The sequence below is a fragment of the Impatiens glandulifera genome, chromosome 7, assembly GCF_907164915.1.
Source record: "Impatiens glandulifera chromosome 7, dImpGla2.1, whole genome shotgun sequence".
NCBI lineage: Eukaryota > Viridiplantae > Streptophyta > Magnoliopsida > Ericales > Balsaminaceae > Impatiens > Impatiens glandulifera.
In genome coordinates, this window is record NC_061868.1 from 50,234,164 (window position 1) to 50,257,738 (window position 23,575).

General features: G+C 31.3%; 4 protein-coding genes across 4 annotated transcripts; 1 reads left to right on the top strand and 3 right to left on the bottom strand.

Annotated features, from left to right (window-relative positions):
• Positions 1 to 6,549: 6,549 nt before the first annotated feature.
• On the bottom strand, positions 6,550 to 7,554 carry LOC124910169 (2-hydroxyisoflavanone dehydratase-like). Its single transcript, XM_047450784.1, has one exon. It carries the CDS (start codon positions 7,552 to 7,554, stop codon positions 6,550 to 6,552), a length of 1,005 nt encoding a protein of 334 aa, XP_047306740.1.
• Positions 7,555 to 16,353: 8,799 nt separating this feature from the next.
• LOC124910170 (2-hydroxyisoflavanone dehydratase-like) lies at positions 16,354 to 17,358 on the bottom strand. Its single transcript, XM_047450785.1, has one exon. The coding sequence runs from the start codon at positions 17,356 to 17,358 to the stop codon at positions 16,354 to 16,356; it is 1,005 nt and encodes a 334-aa protein (XP_047306741.1).
• Positions 17,359 to 20,870: 3,512 nt separating this feature from the next.
• LOC124910794 (probable carboxylesterase 12) lies at positions 20,871 to 21,869 on the top strand. Its single transcript, XM_047451473.1, has one exon. It carries the CDS (start codon positions 20,902 to 20,904, stop codon positions 21,850 to 21,852), a length of 951 nt encoding a protein of 316 aa, XP_047307429.1. The 5' UTR covers positions 20,871 to 20,901; the 3' UTR covers positions 21,853 to 21,869.
• Positions 21,870 to 22,133: 264 nt separating this feature from the next.
• Positions 22,134 to 22,789, bottom strand: LOC124910171 (2-hydroxyisoflavanone dehydratase-like). The gene is made up of 2 exons (XM_047450786.1): positions 22,720 to 22,789; positions 22,134 to 22,674 (listed from the first exon to the last, which is right to left on the bottom strand). Exons 1-2 carry the CDS (start codon positions 22,787 to 22,789, stop codon positions 22,178 to 22,180), a joined length of 567 nt encoding a protein of 188 aa, XP_047306742.1. The 3' UTR covers positions 22,134 to 22,177.
• Positions 22,790 to 23,575: the final 786 nt, after the last annotated feature.

The following is a 23,575-nucleotide window of genomic DNA, read 5'->3' on the forward strand; positions in this document are numbered from 1 at the left end:
GAGTTAAGCCGATCTTACAATGTGTAACATTAGTTCAACTTCCACTTCCTCCGGTAACGATCATCGATCATATGTGCTCGAAAGATTTGATGGATGTGTTAAACGTTTAAGAGAAAGAAAATAATTGTGTGCATCTTTATAAGGAGACTATAATATAATATATTATATAATATATTATATAATATATTATATTATATAATATAATTATATATCAATATAATATATTATTATATTATATAGGACGAAAGAAGTTTGATCATTCTTTAAAAAGGAAGAGAGACGTTTATTCACTTTGTCCTATTTTTTTTTAAATTTAATTAGGGTGGAACTCACCATAATCTAAGGATCATTTTAATTTAGGTGGGGCTGGAGCCCACCCTAGCCCATGAGTACGTCATCCCAAATTCTAATCAAATAGTCATCACCAACTAAAATGTATATTATCCACGAAAAGAATTCCACGTGAATGAGATGACATTCTAAATATTGCATCCTACTGCCCGATTAAAAGTTTTAGTAACCAGCCAGACCAATCTTGCCCATACTTGAATTTGATCATAATAGTCCACAAAGAGGTAGAATCCGAGGAGTATCTACTACACTATTTCGATAAAAGAGCTGCGTTAAACGAAGTCAAATCTTGTATACCCAGGCCCCATTGGTCCTTAAATTTTTTCACTTTATCACAATTTACCAAATGATGAAAGGATGACTTAGAGGACCCCCAAAGAAATTTACAAATAATTTTTTCCATCTTCATAGTCACACTTTTAGGTATAAGAAATAGAGACACCGTATAAGTAGGCATAAATTCTAAAGTACTTTTGATGAAAACCAAACACACATCTTTCGAGGTTTTTTATGGTTATTCGGTGAATGTTCCGGTCTTCGAGTTAATTTTAATAAGTCATATATTTTTTTCACATATTCTGTTTTGAATAAAAGTAGAATTATGTTGGAAAATGTGTTGAGGTTCAAAATTGATGTCTTCCATCAACACATATTTGTATGTCATTAGGTGCTAAATTACGATCCAAGGTCTTTTGAGACCCGATTATCACTAAAATGAAATGTAAATTGTCTAGATGGAAAAATAAATAATATTGAAAAGGTGTGTTGCCATATATGCCCACATATATCATGTAGTTATTCATTTTCCCCAAGATCTTCTAACTCATCGTTTTGTCATTTAATTAGTTGAGATAAGGTAAATATTTTAAATATTAAGGAGGTCTAGATATTCGAGATCTTATTTCTTTTTATAAGGCCCTTCTATCAAAATTGTAGATTTGTAATAGAGCCGAATAGTCTTTGGGCATTGATAATCAGATGTAAGTATGGTCATGATTGGTCTAATTGATTTACCAAAATGTCTAATTATCCAGCATGGTGTAGCATTTAGAGGGAAATTTATTTTATGTAGAAAAGTTTTCCAGAGTAGTATAGATTCATTGTGGGAAATGGTTCTTCGATTAGTTTTTGGGATGACATTTGGCTTAGTGTCAAAAGTCTAGTTACGACGTATATTGAGTTTGTTTTAATTGCTATATGTGGAAATACCACAGTTAATGACATGTTTGATCCTCTATCTAGTGATTTCGTTAGCCAAATTAGATATAGAAGAGGATTAAACATTATGGATAATTCGTCCATAATAGAGTTTTATTTTTAGTAGGACGCAAGCAAGTGTCCCCATCTGAACAAGACATTATGCGTTGACAAGATATGGATAGTTTTTACGTGGGGCATTGTTACAAGTTGTTCTCTAAGACGATTTCTATAATTTTGTTAGGAAAAAATTTGAGACTCAAAGATCACATCTAAAATCTTGTTTTTTAGATGAAGCGTTACTCACGGTGGAATTCTTACGGATAATATGTGCATGAAAAAAATATTGTATTATGGCTATTCGTATGTGTCACGGCAACTAACTTACTTTTTCATTGTCGAAGGATGACTAGTATTTAAAGACTTTTGTGGAGTATTATTGGGATTCATTGGGTGATGTCCGAGTTTTGGAAAGTTATTGAGAAGTTTGAATTGATGTGGCTGATATGACAAACCTGCATATTTGGGTTACCCTTTCAATTATATTTTGGTGGACTATCTGGTTGGAGAGAAATCGTCAAAGTTTTAATTATCGTAGTCGTTCGATGTGTATCATTATTATATTCATAATAATGCTTTTATAACAATGATTTCTAATATTCGTTCAGGAAGCTAGTAGAGATTGTCGGGAAGTTAATTGTTCTTCTCGAATATTTACGAGCTCGATAACTTATTGACTATCGTTTTTTGTATGTCATGTTTTTTGGCTGTGCTTAAACAATTTTTTTTTCATTTTTAATATACATGGACTTTTAGAAAAGAAAAATTCAAAATATATTGACCATTTTCATTTCATTTCATTTCTTATTTTTTGGGTTTTAAAAATATGGAATAGGATAAATAAATCTGAATTATAATTCCACCTCTAAGGAGAAGAATCCTTTACTCCCAATTTAATGTGTTTCCCATGTTCCCTCTCACAAGGAGAGGGGCAATATAGTAAATTTAAAAAAAAGTTTTTTATTATATTTTATATTTACGATATTGCCCTTCCCCTTGTGAGAGGAATCATGGGAGCACGGTAAATTGAGAAAAAAGGATCCCAAATCCAATTGTAGTTCCAATTATACACATAAAACATAGTTTAGTATTTAAAGAAACAAATTTAATTTAAAAAACATTTACCATCTCATCAAATATTTTACTCCTTAATTTATTTTGAGAGGACACAAAAAAAAGTCACTCACATAAGAAATTGGTGCTCAAATTTTTCTGTAAAATTTTTGTAATATTGATTGGTCATGATATTTATAATAATATAAAATAATAAAAAAAAACTATTAAAATATGAAACACGATGAATATTTTATTTTTTGCATTTAAAATGTTGATAATTTGTCTTTATATCTTAGGGAGAACCTAGTTTATTATTCAATATAAACTTACATTATATTCATGTTTGAATATTCCTGTACGAACCCATGATAAAACCAAACAATCTAATTAATGCATCACTATAATTGGTTTGGCCATGATTTTCAACCAAAAGCCTAATGTATGATTATTCTTCTAATATTTTCAAACTATTAAAACAACTAACATGTAATATTGTATTTGCACAAATAGTGATATAAAAGACCAACAAAAAAAATTACGTTAAAAATGTAATTTTATTATTTAATTTAATGTTTTTTAATCTAATTATTAAAAAAATATGACAAAACTTACCTTTATTCACTCGAATTTTTTTTTGGGGAAGGGGAACATCATAATGTCATTTCATTTAAAAAAACTCAAAAGAGAAAAACAAAAAATACAAAAGTTTAAGATCATATCTAGACAATTTATAGATTTGACAATGAAACAATAATTGAATTACAAACAACAACAACAATCAATTAGCGCCTATAGCATTTTTACTTTTATTTTACTTTTGACTTTATCAAACGAAATATCACATATCCGGCAGAACTTTCTATTCTCTTCATTCCTTTCGATTTCTCTCCAGGATTGAATCAGTGCATTTCCATCTAAAGTTATATCTCCCTAAATATCTTCAGCGGTTCTACTTCTTCCATTATGAGTTCTTGAATTTATTTCTTTTCAGATATTGTAGATTACTGCTCCAAAGTAGCATTTTAACATACTTATATATAAGGATCTTCTTTTTGCTTTATTCTTTATGCACTCTTGGATTTCTTCCCGTATTCCTAGAAAGTTGATGATATTTATGTTTGCAGCATACATCCTCCATATTTGTATTACAAAAGAGCATTCCCCAAATAAATGGTTTATGATTTCCTCAACTCCCGAACATAGGACACAATTGATATCAGGAATGTTTATGTATTTTCGAATTTTGTCTTTTGTTGTCAGTTGTTTTCTATATACCAACTAGAGAATAAATTAGTGACGAGGAATAATCTTTGGAGACCATACCACATTATGTCAATCTACCTCCTATCATCTTGTTCTAACCATTTCACATTCCTTTCCTATAATGAACTTCTCATTGCTTTCTGTTTTCCAACATATTTCATCATTTCTTTCATTGAGTTGCTTCTGCATCATTAGGTTTAGGATTCTATCACCTTCTAGAATACGCCTCAAAAGTGAATCACATTTACCTTTATAGACGTCTCTAAATGAGTACTTGATGTATTCTCTTCTAACTCTGTTTCCTTGCATTTCTTCTTTGAATATAATGGGAATATTATCCAGCCAATGATCATGCTATAATAGTACACCTCTTCAATTTCTAATTGTGGTTTTCACCATTTGAAATGCATCTTTTCTTGTTTTTAAGATCTTCTTCAATGATCATGTCATTCTTTCATTGATGTTTTGGATGACATGGGTACTCCAAGGTTTTACTTTCTTTGATTCCCATAATATTGAATATGTTTTTTTCCTTTCTTCATTAACCCTCCACACGTTTTATTTAAAATTATTTTGTTGTTTTTTTAAGCCTACCCAAAATCATATAAATTGAAAATATTCATTAGGTGAAAAAAAAATAGTTTCGATAATACAAACCTTCAAACATTGAATTTTGGATCAATCAGTCAAATATAAAATTCTACTGGGGTCTAATATTACTTATTATTATATACTTATTTAAAAAAATAAGAATATTAAAAAAATCATTTAAATATTAAAAAAATCATTTAACCAATTCATTTAAGTTTTTATATTTATAATGATTTTGATTATTTAATAACCAAATTCGAGGGTGCGTTCTTAAACATTCAATTACACATTTAGACATGAATCCTTAGGTTTTGTATTGCTCAAGCTAACATCCCCTCCATTTACCCTTCAATTACACATTTAGACATAAATTCTTAGTTTTTTTTATCACGTTTTAGTATAAAATATTAACATTTTAACCATTTATGATTGTTAAAATAATTTTATTATTTTGTATATATATATATATATATATGGTAGGTTAGATTTTGAATAATTATATAAATTATTTACTAAGTCTAATATTATTTTTATATACTTATTTGAAAAAATAAAATATGAAAAAAATTAACTAATTAATTCATTTAAGTTTTTATATATATAATAATTTTGATTATTTAATAACCAAATTCGAGGGTGCATTCTTAAACATTCGATTACACTTTTAGACAAAAATCCTTAGGTTTTTTATCACCAATGTTTGTGTAACTCAAGTCGACATTCCCTCCATGGACGAACCCTTAGGTTTTCTCGTCAATGTTTGTGTTACTAAAGCTAACATTTCCTCCATGGACAAACCCTTAAGTTTTCTCACCAATATTTGTGTTACTTAAGTCGACATTTTCTCAATGGACAAACCCTTAAGTTTTCTCAAGCCAACATTCTCGCTTTCGCTTCATCTACCAATGTTCGTGCACTCACATATAATTACTTCTTTTAGAAGGATTCGAAACCTTGGTTTTAGTATAAAATGTTAACACTTTAACCGCTATACCATTTATGATTGTTAAAATAATTTTATAATATGTATATATATTTTATAAGTTACATTTTGAATAATTATAATAAATTGTTTACTGAAGTCTAATATTACTTATTATTATATACTTATTTGAAAAATTAAAATATTTAAAATATCAATTAACCAATTCATTTAAGTTTTTATATCTATAATGATTTTGATTATTTAATAACCAATTCGAGGGTGCATTTTAAACATTCTTGAGAATGATCTTAAGCCCTAAATCACCTTCCATGGAAGAACCCTTAGTTATTTGAAAGAATGTACCTTGAAACGACTAAGAAAAAAAAGGCAGGGAAGGAGAGTTGGCGAAAGAAGCCCGGAAAAGATTGATTCTAAATATGAGTATATGAAAAATTATATAATGAGGCGTATCCAACGTGCTCTTGCAATACTTAAAAAAGTGTCTCATGGCCCAATTATTATTATAGCCTTCGAAACCATAGAATTCGGCCTTCGGGGTCAACCCTAAGGCGCAAAGGAGACTCGAGGGCTTGTTAAGGAAGGCGGCAAAGGCCGGCCAATGGGGGAAAGCGAAGAGCGTCTGGAAGTTCTCTTCTATTTTATGGTATATCTGTTGGCGCAAGTCTAAGAGCTCTTTCATTCCATCTAATAGAATTGTAAGCCGGGTCATCTCCTTTTTTTGGACCGCGCGCTTCTCGGTCTCATTGAGCTTTTGGTTCTTATCTTATATGTGATATGTTGTTTTATTACTAATTAATATTGTTTGTATTACTCAAGCCAACATTTCTTCCAACTATCAATTATCACGCACTCACATATAATACTTTTTTTTAAGGGATTCGAACCCTAGTATGAATTTATTAGAGACTATATGGATATTTGAAATAAATAAATAAAAAATATAACGAGATGAAGAAGAAAATAGGAACATCATGAGCAAACCATCATTTCATTTTAAATATAATGATATATACACATATATAAGGAAATTAAGAGATAAAACCATTTCCTAGTGGAGCATGCATGCACGTAACTAACTAATTAATTTAGTGCATGAATGAAATAATTTTAGACTGAAGTGCGGTTGCTTCAGCTGAGTCCATTGCGAAGTAATCGAAATTATGCATTTTCCCGACGGACTCGTAGTACTCGGAATTCACCCCGCTCTTCTGAAGTGCATCGTAGTACGCCTTGCTTGCATCTTTCAAGCCGTCTTTCCCGGACACGCAAACCAGCACCTTGGCGGGCTTTAGGGCCTGCAAGTTGGGTTCCAATGAAGGGTTAACTCTGGGATCGCTGGAGCTGCTACCGGGGACTATAAAAGGCCAGAATTGGGTTATATTGTTCCTCATATCCTCGGTTTGACTGAGAAGAGAAGGCAACGCGTCCACGGTTAAGAAATACCCTTGGATTGGTATTATCCCTGCAACCTTTACTCCTGCCGGCTTCGTCTTCTGGACTCGCAACCCGACGTTGTGGGCGATGTTTGCCCCGGAGTCATGTCCTCCTACGAAGATCTTGTCGGAATCCACCACTTCCTTCACCCAGGCTAAGTCGCCGCCTTGAGCACCCGCCACCCATTTCATGGCGTCAAATCCGTCATCGTAGATGCTGGCGATGGGAGTCTCGGGGGCGAGGCGGTGATCGACGGAAAGGATGACGATGTTTCCGACGGAGCTAAGCTTGTTCATGTAGGTGTGAACAGAAAGATCGAAGGCAGAACTGATGGAGAAACCGCCTGCGTGGAAGTAGACGAGAAGGGGGAGACGAGTCTTGGAATCCGCTTTCATGGGCCGATAGAGCCTGGCGGAGACCTTCGTTTGTTGGTTAATCACGACGTCTGTGGATTGGACGTTGGTTGCTGCGTCCAAAGATGCCGGCACGGGATTTGGCGGAAGAAGCTTTTGAACGGTGCCGTCGATTCGGGCAATGAAGTAGTATTTGAAGAAAATGTCTTTTTGAGTAGCAGCAACAGCGACGGAGATAGTAGCGGATAGAATGATCAGAAATAGACCAAATATGATGGTTGGGTTCAACTTGATAGTAGCCATATTTATTTATTTTATTTTGGATAAATTTTATATATTTTTTTTTAGGTTTTATTTTATTGTAATATATTTATTGAAAATCTTCCTACCTAAGGATAGGAAGCAGGGCGATGAGAATTGTAATGGGGGATTTACCTTTTTAAATATGCAAGGCACTTACCAAATTAAGAATTAGGGATTTACCTTAATTAGTAATTAAACATTCCTGTTTTAAAGCTAAGCCATGGCTCATCCCAAACTATTTTTAGCTTCAGACAAGCATTAATGGAAACCACTAAAGCTCAAGGTTGGTTGGTTGGTTGCTGATTTATAGTTTGTGTGGTACTAGAAATTAATGTTTTACTTAAACCTAGCTAGGCCAAAATACATACATTTTAATGCTTTTAAAATATACTAAATAGCAATGTTAATTGCTAAAATAGTTATTATTTTTTCTATAAGAAACTAATTTTTATTTAACTCAATAAAATGTTACAAATAAAATTTTAATTAATAATTAATACAAAATAGCACCTACAAATTTTAAATGAATAATCATTCGGGGGGAAATGCTGTATTCATAATCCTAAAATAATTAAAATAAGGATAAAAAAATAATTATTTTAAAAAATTGTTGTATTCATTAAATTCAAGATAATGAAATATAAAAATGATAATTATTTTGGAGAAATGTTATATTCATATATTCAAAATAATAAAATTAAAATTTGAACCATAAATTAAAAATAATTATTTAGGGAATATATATGTTGTGTTCATACCTCAAAATAATTAAAATTAGTTTAAAAATAAAACAAATAATTATTTTGAAAAAAAATATTATATCCAACAATCATAATAATTTAAATTTAGAACTTAGAAGAAATTAAATAATTGTTTGGGAAGGTATTGTAGTCATTTAAGTCCCATAATAAATAAATAAAAATGAACCCCTAAAATGAACAAAATAAAAAGAAAAAAAAATAAAAATTAATTTTATGTTTATTAATTCATTTTGTGTATTTTATATAAAAATAAAAATAAATTATAAAAAAAAAAAAGGCTAAACGAGGCCTAAACCTTTGGCCTAAATCTCATTTATATAAATGAGATTCGTCAAAACTCAATGACAAAAGCTTTACAAAATTAAAAGAAAAACATTTAAAAAAACACAACACAAAATAGTTCACCAATGATCAAATTATAACGAGTACGAAGATTTTCAAAAAGATCAATGAGTTCATCAACTGCCTCAACTGTTTACTTAATGAAACCTCCCCGATTGTATAATAATAAAAATATGAATTGAACGTATTGACCGATAATGATCATCAAACGTTCTACTGTTTTTTTCAAGCCATGCAAATGGTCCACTAGAAGATAAACGGAATAGGGGTCAACGACTCAAACTAACTGAACTCCCGTCTCTATCCACACTTTCCAACAACTAATGATGGATTCCGGCATAACCCACTAAATACCAGTCATGTTCCATAACAAACTTCAAATCGCAATCACTCCATCACAGTGTAAGAGCAAGTGAAACGTCAACTCCACTTCTTTATAACACATTCTACAACGACTTGCTAGAGTACACCCTTTTTCATGCATTTATCATCTGTCAAAATCCCTCTATACAAAACACGAGATTTTTTATGGGAACTTAGATTCCCACAACTTTTCCTATATGAGAACGTAATAAGTATTCTACATTATTAAAAAGTATCAATGACTAACCTTAAAATTATCAATATATTGCCAACGTAAAATATCATACGAAGAAGGATTCACCTCTTTACGCCCCACCAAGTTCAACACTCTAACATGTGAAGTTAACTCTTCAACATTTAGTCTTCTTCTATACCTGATTCTCATTGAAAAATCATTAGAATTTGCGTAAAACATGTCTTTGACTGCAGCATCTCTACATTTACCAATCGAAGCAAGGGTTAGGTACGATGATGAAAACCTTCTGATACTACACCATATGTCATCCCAAATTTTAATCGAATAGCCATCGCCAACTAAAATCTACATTGTCCACGAAAAGAATTCCACATGAATGAGATTCCATTCTAAATATTGCATCCTACTGCCCGATTAAAAGTTTTGGTGAACTATCTAGACCAATCTTGCCCATACTTGAATCTGATCATAATAGTCCACAAAGAGGTCGAATCTGAGGAGTATCTACTACACCATTTCGATAAAAGAGTTGTGTTAAATGAAGTCAAATCTTGTATACCCAAGCCCCATTGGTCCTTAAATTTTTCACTTTATCACAACTTACCAAATTACGAAAGGATGACTTAGAGGACCCTCAAAGAAATTTACAAATAATTTTTTTCATCTTCATAGTCACACTTTTAGGTATAAGAAATAGAGACACCATGTAAGTAGGCATAAATTCTAAAGTACTTTTGATGAAAACCAAACACACATCTTTCGAGGTTTTTTATGGTTATTCGGTGAATGTTCCGGTTTTCGAGTTAATTTTAATAAGTCATATATTTTTTCACATATTCTGTTTTGAATAAAATAAGGATTATGTTGGCAAATGTGTTGAGATTCAGAATTGATGTCTTCCGTCAACATATATTTGTATGTCATTGGGTGTTAAATTACGATCCAAGGTCTTTTGAGACCCGATTATCAATAAAATGAAATATTGTTATTCATTTTCCCTAAGTGACGGTGAAAATGGAGAGAATAATATATATAAAGATCTTATAACTCATCGTTTTGTCATTTAATTAGTTGAGATAAGGTAAATATTATAAATATTAAGGAGTTCTAGATATTCGAGATCTTATTTCTTTTTATAAGGCCCTTTTATCAAAATTATATATTTGTAACAGAGCCGAATAGTTTTTGGGCATTGATAGTCAGATGTAATTATGATCATGATTGGTTTAGTTGATTTACTAAAATGTCTAATTATCCAGCGGGGTGTAGCATTTTGAGGGAAAATTATTTTATGTAGAAAAGTTTTCCTGAGTAGTTTAGATTCATTGTGGGGAATGGTTCTTTGATTAGTTTTTGGGATGACATTTGGCGTAGTGTCAAAAGTCTAACTATGACGTGTTGAATTATGGAACATACACTTATAATAAACTCTACATTGTTAATTAGAGTTTATTGGGTTTATATTTTTGGTTTTGGGCTTGGGCCTGACCAAAGTTATTTAGGTTTATTACCTGAATGTTTACCCTATAAATATGTGATTATTAAGAGTTTACATTGTTAAGACTGAATTCTAGAGAGATAAAGTGTGAGGCAAAAACTTTGTATGTCTTCTTCTTCATAGTAAATCTGGTGGTGGCTGAAGTGGATGTAGCTCAATTTGAGTGAACCACTATAAATTTGTGTGTTCTTGTGTTCTTCTTTCTTGTGTTTTTACAGATTATTTTCAAGCATGTCGGATTTGGGAGATACAAATCCTAACATGACGTATATTGAGTTTGTTTTAATTGCTATATGTGAAAATACAACAGTTAAGGACATGTTTGATCCTCTATCTAGTGATTTCGTTAATTGAATTAGATATAGAAGAAGATTAAACATTATGGAGAATTCGTCCATAATAGAGTTTTACTTTTGGTAGGACGCAATCAAGTGTCCCCATCTGAAGAAGATGTTATGCGTTGGCAAGATATAGATAGTTTTCACGTGGGGCATTGTTACATGTTGTTCTCTAAGACGATTTCTATAATTTTGTTGGGAAAAACTTTGAGAGTCAAAGATCACATCTAAAATCTTGTTCTTAGATGAAGCGTTACTCACGGTGGAATTCTTACGGATAATATGTGCATGAAAAAAATGTTGTATTATGGCTAGTCGTATGTGTCACGACAACTAACTTACTTTTTTATTGTCGAATGATGATTAGTATTTGAAGTCATTTGTGGAGTATTATTGAGATTCATTTGGTGATGCCCGAGGTTTTGGAAAGTTACTGGGAAGTTTGAATTGATGCGGTTGATATGACAAACATGCATATTTGGGTTATCATCCTAATTATATTTTTGTGAACTATCATTCATAATAATGCTTTTATAACGTCGATTTATAATATCCGTTTAGGAAGCTAGTAGAGATTATCGGGGAAGTTAATTGTTCTTCTCGAATATTTACGAGCTCGATAACTTATTTAATATTGTTTTTACTTTTTTTTTCTTTTTTTTTTCTTTCCATGTCATGTTTATTGGCTGTGCTTAAACCATTAAAAAAAAATTCATTTTTAATATACATAGAGTTTTAGAAAAGAAAAATCCAATATATATTGATCATTCTTCATTTCATTTCATTTCTTATTTTTTGGGTTTTAAAAATATGGAATAGGATAAATAAATCTGAATTGTAATTTAACCTCTAAGGAGCAGGATCTTCTGCTCCCAATTTACCGTGCTCCCATGTTCCTTCTCACAAGGGGAGGGGCAATATAATAAATTAAAAGAAAAGTTTATGGTTATTTTATTTATTTATGATATTCTCCCTCCTCTTGTGAGAGGGAACAAATGAGCACGATAAATTGAGATCATAAGATCCCAAATCCAATTGTAGTTCCAATTATACACATAAATAAACAAATTTAACCATCTCATCAAATATTTTATTCTCCTTAATTTATTTTTAGAAGACACAAAAAAAAAGACACTCAAATAAGAAATTGATGCTCAAATTTTTTTGTAAAATATTTATAATATTTGATTGGTCGTGATATTTATAATAATATAAAATTAAAAAACTATTAAAATATGAAACACGATGAATTTTTATTATTTTGAATTTAAAATGTTGATAATTTGTCTTTATATCGTAAGCAGAACCTAGTTTATTATTCATTATAAACTTACATTATATTCATGTTTGAATATTTCTTTAGGAACCCATGATAAAATCAAACAATCTAATTAATGCATCACTATAATTGGTTTGGCCATGATTTTCAACCAAAAGTCTTATGTATGATTATTCTTCTCTCATATTTTCATACTATTAAAACAACTAACATGTAGTCCTGTATTTGCACGTGTAATGACATAAAAGATTAAGAAAAAAAATTACATTAAAAATGTGACTTTATAATTTAATTTAATATTTTTTTAATCTAATTATTAAAAAAAATATGACAAAAAACTTACATTTATCCAATCGTTTTATTTTTTTATTTTTTTGAAGAGGAAAACAGCTTAGTGTCATTTCATTAAAAAACCAAAAGAGGAAAACAAAAAATACAAAAGTTTAAGATCAGATCTAGACAATTTCTAGATTTGACAATGAAACAATAATTGAATTACAAACAACAACAACAATCAATTAGCGCCTATAGTCTTTTTACTTTTATTCTACTTGTGACTTTCTCAAACGAAATATCACATATCCGACAGAGCTTTCTATTCTCTTCATTCCTTTCGATTTCTCTCTAGAATTGAATTAGTGCATATTCATCTGAAGTTATATCTCCCCAAATATCTTCAGCGGTTCTACTTTTTCCACTGTGTTCTTGAATTTATGTCTTTCTAGATATTGTAGATTACTGCTCCAAAGTAGCATTTCAACATACTTACATAGAAGGATCTTCCTTTTGCTTTATTCTTCATCCACTCTTGCATTTCTTCCCATATTCCTGGAAAGTTGATGATGTTCATGTTTGCAGCATACCTCCTCCAGATTTGTATTACAAAAGAGCATTCCCCAAATAAATGGTTTATATTTTCCTCAACTCTCGAACATAGGACACGGTTAATATCAGGAAAGTTTATGTATTTTCGAATTCTGTCTTTTGTTGTCAACATTTTTTTGTATACCAGCCAGAGAATAAATTGGTGACGATGAATAATCTTTGGAGACCATACCACATTATGTCAATCTACCTTCTATTCTCTTGTTCTAACCATTTCTTATTCCTTTCTTGTAATGAATTTCTCATTATTTTCTGTTTTCCAGCATATTTCATCATTTCTTTCATTGAGTTGTTTCTGCCTCATTTTGTTTAGGATTCTATCACTTTTTGAAATACGCCTCAAAAGTGAATCACATTTACCTTCATAGACGTCTCTAAATGAGTACTTGATGTATACTCTTCTAACTCTGTTTCCTTGCATTTCTTCTTTGAATATAATGGGAGTATTATCCAGCCAATGATCATGCTATAATAGTACACCTCTTCAATTTCCAATTGTGGTTTTCATCATTTGAAATGCATCTTTTCTTGTTTTTAAGATCTTCTTCAATGATCATGTCATTCTTTCATTGATGTTTTGTGTCCAAGTACTCTTCTCTTCTTTCATAAATCTTGTATGCACCCATTTAACCCACAAGGAGTCTATTTTTTGCTCCAACTCCCATAAACTCCTAATGGTGAGGGCTTTAATCCATTTAACACAACTTTTTATTCCTAGTCCGCCTTCTTCTATGGGAGTGCAAACATCCTCCCATTTGACTTTTTTGTCTCCTCTGCCTTGTGTTCTCCGGATATAATCTCTCATGATTCTGTCGAGTTTATCTATTACTTTCTTTGGGATGACTATTTGTTGTGCTCAATAGCCAATAATTCCAAAGACGACTCTTTTAACGATCTTGATTATATCTACATAAAACAGTTTTTTCGTAGCCCAACCCAAGACAAAATTTCTAACATTTTCTACTAGTTGTCTGAAGTGATTATATCGGAGTTGTTTGGATGACATGGGTACTCCAAGGTTTTACCTTCCTTGATTCCCATAATATTGAATATGTTTTTTTTCCTTTCTTCATTAACCCTCCACTCGTTTTATTTAAAACTATTTTGTTATTTTTTTAAGCCTACCCAAAATCATATAAATTGAAAATATTAATTAGTGGAAATAAAAGTAGTTTCGATAATATAAATCTTCAAATGTTGAATTTTTGATCAAATTATCAATCAAATATAAAATTATATTGGGTCTAATATTACTTATTATTATATACTTATTTTAAAAAAAATAAGAATATTAAAAAAATCATCTAACCAATTCATTTAAGTTTTTATATTTATAATTATTTTAATTATTTAATAACCAAATTCGAGGGTGCATTCTTAAACATTCAATTACACATTTAGAAATAAATTTTTAGGTTTTTTATCACCAATGTTTGTATTAATCAAACTGACATCCCCTCCATGGACAAACCCTTAAGATTTCTCAAGCCAACATTTTCGCTTCCAATTCGAACCCTGGTCTTTAGTATGAAATATTAACATTTTAACTGCTAAATCACTTATGATTGTTGAAATAATTTTATAATTTTTTGTATATATATTGTAAGTTAGATTTTGAATAATTATATAAATTATCTACTAGGTCTAATATTATTTTTATATACTTATTTGAAAAAATAAAATATGAAAAAAATCAACTAATTAATTCATTTTAGTTTTTTATATTTATAATGATTTTGATTATTTAATAACCAAATTTGAGGGTGCATTCTTAAACATTCGATTACACCTTTAGACAAAAACCCTTAGGTTTTTATCACCAATGTTTGTGTAACTCAAGCCGACATTCCCTCCATGGACAAACCCTTAGGTTTTCTCGTCAATGTTTGCGATACTAAAGCTAACATTTCCTCAACCAATGTTTGCGTTACTTAAGCCGACATTCCTCTATGGACAAACCCTTTAGTTTTCTCAAGCCAACATTCTCGCTTTCGCTTTATCTACCAATGTTCGCACACTCACATATAATTATTTCTTTTAGAGGAATTCGAAGCCCTAATTTTTAGTATGAAATGTTAACACTTTAACCGTTACACCACTTATGATTGTTGAAATAATTTTATAATATGTATATATATTTTATAAGTTAGATTTTGAATAATTATAATAAATTATTTACTGGGTCTAATATTACTTATTATTATATACTTATTTGAAAAATAAAAATATTTAAAAAATCAACTAACCAATTGATTTTAATTTTTATATTTAAAATAATTTTAATTATTTAATAACCAATTCGAGGGTGCATTTTTAAATATTCTTGGGAATGATCCTAAGCCCTAAATTATCCTCCATGGAAGAACCCTTAATTATTTGAAAGAATGTACCACTTGAAACGACTAAGAGAAAAAAATGACAGGGAAGGAGAGTTGACAAAAGAAGCCCGGGAAAGATTGATTCTAAATATGAGTGTATGAAAAATTATATAATGAGGCGTATCCAACGTGCTCTTGCAATACTTAAAAAAGTGTCTCATAGACCAATTATTATTATAGCCTTCGAAACCATAGAATTCGGCCTTCGGGGTCAACCCTAAGGCGCAAAGGAGACTCGAGGGCTTGTTAAGGAAGGCGGCAAAAGCCGGCCAATGGGGGAAAGCGAAGGGCGTCTGGAAGTTCTTTTCTATTTTATGGTATATCTGTTGGCGCAAGTCTAAGAGCTCTTTCATTCCATCTAATAGAATTGTAAGCCGGGTCATCTCCTTTTTTTGGACCGCGCGCTTCTCGGTCTCATTGAGCTTTTGGTTCTTATCTTATATGTGATATGTTGTTTTATTACTAATTAATATTGTTTGTATTACTCAAGTCAACATTTCTTCCAACTATCAATTATCACGCACTCACATATAATACTTTTTTTTAAGGGATTCGAACCCTAGTATGAATTTATTAGAGACTATATGGATATTTGAAATAAATAAATAAAAAATATAACGAGATGAAGAAGAAAATAGGAACATCATGAGCAAACCATCATTTCATTTTAAATATAATGATATATACACATATATAAGGAAATTAAGAGATAAAACCATTTCCTAGTGGAGCATGCATGCACGTAACTAACTAATTAATTTAGTGCATGAATGAAATAATTTTAGATTGTAGTGCGGTTGCTTCAGCTGAGTCCATTGCGAAGTAGTCGAAATTATGCATTTTTCCGACGGACTCGTAGTACTCGGAATTCACCCCGCTCTTCTGAAGTGCATCGTAGTACGCCTTGCTTGCATCTTTCAAGCCGTCTTTCCCGGACACGCAAACCAGCACCTTGGCGGGCTTTAGGGCCTGCAAGTTGGGTTCCAATGAAGGGTTAACTCTGGGATCGCTGGAGCTGCTACCGGGGACTATAAAAGGCCAGAATTGGGTTATATTGTTCCTCATATCCTCGGTTTGACTGAGAAGAGAAGGCAACGCGTCCACGGTTAAGAAATACCCTTGGATTGGTATTATCCCTGCAACCTTTACTCCTGCCGGCTTCGTCTTCTGGACTCGCAACCCGACGTTGTGGGCGATGTTTGCCCCGGAGTCATGTCCTCCTACGAAGATCTTGTCGGAATCCACCACTTCCTTCACCCAGGCTAAGTCGCCGCCTTGAGCACCCGCCACCCATTTCATGGCGTCAAATCCGTCATCGTAGATGCTGGCGATGGGAGTCTCGGGGGCGAGGCGGTGATCGACGGAAAGGATGACGATGTTTCCGACGGAGCTAAGCTTGTTCATGTAGGTGTGAACAGAAAGATCGAAGGCAGAACTGATGGAGAAACCGCCTGCGTGGAAGTAGACGAGAAGGGGGAGACGAGTCTTGGAATCCGCTTTCATGGGCCGATAGAGCCTGGCGGAGACCTTCGTTTGTTGGTTAATCACGACGTCTGTGGATTGGACGTTGGTTGCTGCGTCCAAAGATGCCGGCACGGGATTTGGCGGAAGAAGCTTTTGAACGGTGCCGTCGATTCGGGCAATGAAGTAGTATTTGAAGAAAATGTCTTTTTGAGTAGCAGCAACAGCGACGGAGATAGTAGCGGATAGAATGATCAGAAATAGACCAAATATGATGGTTGGGTTCAACTTGATAGTAGCCATATTTATTTATTTTATTTTGGATAAATTTTATATATTTTTTTTTAGGTTTTATTTTATTGTAATATATTTATTGAAAATCTTCCTACCTAAGGATAGGAAGCAGGGCGATGAGAATTGTAATGGGGGATTTACCTTTTTAAATATGCAAGGCACTTACCAAATTAAGAATTAGGGATTTACCTTAATTAGTAATTAAACATTCCTGTTTTAAAGCTAAGCCATGGCTCATCCCAAACTATTTTTAGCTTCAGACAAGCATTAATGGAAACCACTAAAGCTCAAGGTTGGTTGGTTGGTTGCTGATTTATAGTTTGTGTGGTACTAGAAATTAATGTTTTACTTAAACCTAGCTAGGCCAAAATACATACATTTTAATGCTTTTAAAATATACTAAATAGCAATGTTAATTGCTAAAATAGTTATTATTTTTTCTATAAGAAACTAATTTTTATTTAACTCAATAAAATGTTACAAATAAAATTTTAATTAATAATTAATACAAAATAGCACCTACAAATTTTAAATGAATAATCATTCGGGGGGAAATGCTGTATTCATAATCCTAAAATAATTAAAATAAGGATAAAAAAATAATTATTTTAAAAAATTGTTGTATTCATTAAATTCAAGATAATGAAATATAAAAATGATAATTATTTTGGAGAAATGTTATATTCATAAAATTCAAAATAATAAAATTAAAATTTGAACCATAAATTAAAAATAATTATTTAGGGAATATATATGTTGTGTTCATACCTCAAAATAATTAAAATTAGTTTAAAAATAAAACAAATAATTATTTTGAAAAAAAATATTATATCCAACAATCATAATAATTTAAATTTAGAACTTAGAAGAAATTAAATAATTGTTTGGGAAGGTATTGTAGTCATTTAAGTCCCATAATAAATAAATAAAAATGAACCCCTAAAATGAACAAAATAAAAAGAAAAAAAAATAAAAATTAATTTTATGTTTATTAATTCATTTTGTGTATTTTATATAAAAATAAAAATAAATTATAAAAAAAAAAGGCTAAACGAGGCCTAAACCTTTGGCCCAAATCAATCAAGCCCAAGCCACACGGCCCAGGCGCGTATCCAACTAGCCTAATAGAGCGGGAGGCTAACGCCTAAGGCACAGGACCCCAAATGTTGATGGAACGCCAACGGGCGTCCTAGCAAAATCCAACGCTTCCGCGAATAGCATCGTCTTCTACGACGAAGGGATAACAACGACCCTTTATTTGAAAATTGGTCAATATATCCCATCTTCACTACTTCTCAGATCAAACGAAAAAGATTCGAAAAGAGAAATGATCACACAAAAATAAACAATTTTGATTAATCTTGAAGTCATTGAGAAATGGACGATTTTGGTTAACCTTGAATTGACTTGAAGACATTTTATGTTTTGATTCATGGGTTTGTGGAGAATTCTAAATTGGATAATGAACTATATAGAGATCGATGTTTGATAAAATTAAAGAATCTTGAATTTTCTAAAGATTTTTCTATTATGACATGACAGATATATTGCTAAAAAGATGTGAGGTCAGTGCAAGAACAGATAAACTAAGAAATATTTTTTTCTATTATATGACGATTTATGGTTTGATATTAGTCTTCTACTTATGATTTGATAGGTAAATTAAGGAGGATAGTTGGAATTGTTTGAATAGATTATGAAAATATGATGGAAGAATAGTCATACAGATATGGTTGGTTTGATTGGATATCTTGCCAAACCAATTATAGTGATGTATAAATTAGAATGATTGGATTTATCAACAGTGTCACGAAGAAATATATAAACATGAATATAATGTAAGTCCATAATGAATAATAAACTTGGTTCTACTTTAAGATATAAATACAAATTATCAACATATAAAAAGTCAGTGTGTTTCACATTTTATAATATATTTTCTTTATTTCATTGTATATATCATATGAATAATATTTTGTGTAAATTATTGTTATTGCATCAGGTTTTATTGTATTTGATGATACTTACAAAATTGAACACCATTTTTTTAGGTGAATGACAATTTTAGCAATATAGCCCTTTCAAAATAAATTATGGAGCTTGATTGTTTTTGTAAAATATTTGATGAGAAGGTAAATGTTTTTAATTAAATATGTTTCCTTAAATACTAAGACTACAGTATATATATTGTATGTGTAGGAAAGTAGAATTATAATTCAAATTTATTTATCTTATTCCATTTTTGTTTAACCCCAAAAATTAAAAATGAATTGATTAACAATGTTAAATGCATATTGAATGTGTTTATTCCTTAGATTCATAATTGTTCCTCTTAACTGTAAGAAAACTATACCTCTAATGTTAATGGTGAAATCTATAAATTCACATGAAATATTTTCGTAGCTGAATGCATGCGTGTTTGTCAAATCACTAGATGATTGGTGGTTTATATCATCTTTTTCTTAGACTTTTTTCAAAAATTAAAGATCTTACGTCTATATTTCTAGTAGATTCAATCAATTAAAATAATATTTTAATAATTTAAATTTATAAATTTTATTTTAAATAATTAATTTATGTACATTAGATAATATGTCAGTAAATGCACAAATATATTTGTCGGTAAGCTATTAATACGCGCATTTTATATGTCGGCACGCAAAAATATATGCGTTTGGAAAATTCTGGCTGAATCCACTTTTACTGCCGCTATTTAAGTGCCGGTAAATATTTAGTGGCGCCTAGGCCATATAACACTATAAAATCTTATTTTATGTGTTTGGAAAAGTTAATTTTGGTATGATTTTATAGCATAAGTAAGGACGATATGACATTTTTAAAAAAAATCTGGATTATCTATATATATAATGCTTAATTTTTAAAGTCCGGATTGTCGAATCGAGAGTTGTGGTTAATTTGAATATATATGTGAGAGTAAATTAAAAAATTTATCACATTTTAACCGTAATTTTTTTTCGATTTTTATATCATTACTAGATAGAAAAATAATGATTAGTGGTAATTTTAAAGAGGTGATGATATTTTTTTTTGATAAAAAGACTCAAAGGGTATTAATATATAATGAAAAAATAATAACTTAAAATATAAGGAATTTAAGTATTTTAATTAATAAATTAAATGATTTGATAAAAAAATAAGAGATTGAAAAGTTTTTTTGAATTTAGGTTATTGAAATAACACAAACAAAAGAGGCCTAAGTTGCAAAGTCCAAAGTCCAGCTATCATTTAATTTGGATGATTTTAAGTCAATACGAAACTAGATTTTAGAAACAATAAGTCAATAACTAGTCGACGATGGTTGGATTTTGGGTTATTTGAATAACAGTGTTTATATTAAATTAGTTATGTTCTAATATAGGTTACTAGAGAAAAGTAATAAAAAAAATGATTAATAAATTGTTGAGTGATATTCTCAATTAGTTTAATATCAAACAAGACCTTAATTTGACTCTTGAGCGGTTGTGCCTCTGTATGTATATAAAGAGACGTGATCATATTCATTCATATATACTGGATCATCCAAATCTAAAAATGTCTTCAGATTTAAGCAGCAACAACGAAGTAGTTCATGAAATTTTGGACTTGTTTCGAATTTACAAAGACGGAACCATTGAGAGATTGAAGGGATACGAAATCGTCCCACCATCCATCGATCCCCACACGGGCGTCCAATCCAAGGACGTTATCATCTCGCCGGAAACTGGCTTGTCCGCCCGCCTTTACATACCAAAACCAGCCACCAACCCATCTCAATCTCATGATAAACTCCCTCTCCTCATCTATTTCCACGGCGGTGGCTTTTGCATCGAATCCGCCTTCTCTCCACTTTACCATAACTATCTTAATTCCCTGGTATCCGCCGCCAATATCGTCGCCGTCTCTGTTAACTACAGAAGATCCCCTGAACACCCTTTGCCGATCCCCTTTGATGACAGCTGGGCGGCAGTCAATTGGGCCGTCGTCGGTGGCGACGAATGGGTAAATGACTTGGCTGATCTCAACCGCGTGTTCTTCGCCGGTGACAGCGCCGGCGGAAACATAGCCTACAATTTGGGGATGCGAGTTGGGTTGGAGGGGTTATCCGGGGCTAAGCTGGAGGGCGTAATTCTCGTCCAACCATGGTTCGGAGGAGAAGAACTGATCGGGTCAGAAGCGGAAAACCCGGATTTCGTTTCAACTATGAGGACGTTGTGGCGAATTGTTTGGCCATCATTGACCGGGTTGGATGACCCGATAATAAACCCGAATAAGGACCCGAAGATAGCGGATATGGGATGCGAGAGGATGTTAGTTTGTGTAGCGGAGAAAGACCTGTTAAGGGATAGGGGGTGTCATTACTACGAGGGGCTGAGGAGGAGCGGTTGGAAAGGAACGGCGGAGATTGTGGAGTCGGTCGGAGAGGATCATGTCTTCCATTTGTTTAATCCAACCTCCGCTAATGCCATTGCCTTGCTCAACCTCTTTGTTTCTTTCTTCAATTAATTAAGTAAGAATTAATATGACATATGGATAATGGATCGATCGATCGATGATAACTTTGTTTGATATATCTACTGTCTGTTTTTGTTTTGTCTGTCCGTGCCATAAATAAACAAATTAATAAATGAGTATTGGATCCATTTCTATTATATATATATATGGTCCAAAAATCTACAGAATTCCTATGTTCCATCACAATCCCATTTCGTCCATTTGAGCAATAGTGTGTGTGTATTCAGTACTAAATCACGATGACTTATCTTCTTTATTCAATAAATAATATATATAGGATTCACTTATAACATTTATTATTGCACAATAATATTAATTAGCCACGGTTGGTGTTGAGAAAAGATGCGATTCTCTTAACGAGATCCACGGCCTTATCACAAGTCGGGTTAAACAGATGGAAAGCGTGCTCCTCCTCCTCAGTTTCCATCATCTCTACACACCCGCCCCACCCGCTTAATTCCTTCATTGTCTCATAATAAAACAACCCGCCCGCCCTCAAGAAGTCTCTCTCCGTTAACATTACCAGCACCCTCTCCCAAGGAATCTTCGATAAACCCGCATCCTTCGACGGGTTCACATGAGGGTCGTCCAGCCCGACTGATGTCGGGTTAGCAAAAGCCCACACGTCAGTCAGCACGCGTTCTTTGCTCGCAAAATCCGGATGAACCAGGCACCCGCCCACCAGTTTGACACCGTCCGGAAGCCCCTCCGACCCGGCCCGAACCGATGCGTTGTGGGCAATGTTTGCACCCGCGCTCTCCCCTGCTATATAAGGCAGGAAAGTATTTTTCTTTTTTCTTTTTGTGTAATTTCCTTGCAAATACCGGAAGATTTCCAATGATTTTCATGTCAACAAACCTTTAATCAAGTTTAAAAGAAATTCCACACTTTCTCGTCGTCGTGTATGTGAATAGTTATGTGAACACATTTTTGTATAATTTCACCTAACTACTTAATTTGCTTTATCTCTCTCCCTCCACTTTTCTATTTTTTATTTATTTCTCTCATCACGTTCTTTAATTTTTTCTTTTTTTATTCATGTTTACTTTTTTTCTTTTTTGTTTTACATTTCTTCCTCTAATTTTTTTATTATATAATTTTATTTAATCAAAAACAATTATTAAATTATTTTTAATATAAATTAGTATAATAATAATAATAAACATAAATTTAAACATATATAATATTTTTTCTATACGTACACACAAACTTTTATATATATATATATATATATATATATATATATATTAATCTTTTAAACATATATATCTTTTTTTCTTATACACACAAACTTATATATATATTAATCTTATTTATATTTATTATTTAAAATAATATAATATTATTTTATTTTATAAATAATTATTATAATATTTATAGATAACACAGAATAAACAATATATTAAAAAAAAATAATAATAAATGTATGAACATATAGATTTCACAATTTAAAAGTTATAACCGATAATAAGAAAATTAATAATACTATATATTTTTTGTTTTTAAAACATATATATTTATATTTTTTATTATTTAATTTATTAAATTTCTTTGTTAATATTTTAAAAAATATATATAACAAATTAATAAGTAAGATGAGAGAAAATAATTATCAATAGAGAAAAGAGATAAATTATTATTAGAAAAAGAGATAATAAACATTTTAAATCAAGTTTAGTCTACTAGCTTATAATTCGTTACACTTTCGTTACAA

Bases quoted from the DNA above. Each gene is read 5' to 3' on its own strand.
- LOC124910169 (XM_047450784.1), bottom strand. From the start codon at position 7,554: ATGGCTACTATCAAGTTGAACCCAACCATCATATTTGGTCTATTTCTG.
- LOC124910171 (XM_047450786.1), bottom strand. From the start codon at position 22,789: ATGTGTTCACATAACTATTCACATACACGACGACGAGAAAGTGTGGAA. The intron at 22,675-22,719 runs GTTTGTTGACAT...GGTATTTGCAAG, and splicing joins TCTTTTAAACTTGATTAAAG to GAAATTACACAAAAAGAAAA.
- LOC124910170 (XM_047450785.1), bottom strand. From the start codon at position 17,358: ATGGCTACTATCAAGTTGAACCCAACCATCATATTTGGTCTATTTCTG.
- LOC124910794 (XM_047451473.1), top strand. From the start codon at position 20,902: ATGTCTTCAGATTTAAGCAGCAACAACGAAGTAGTTCATGAAATTTTG.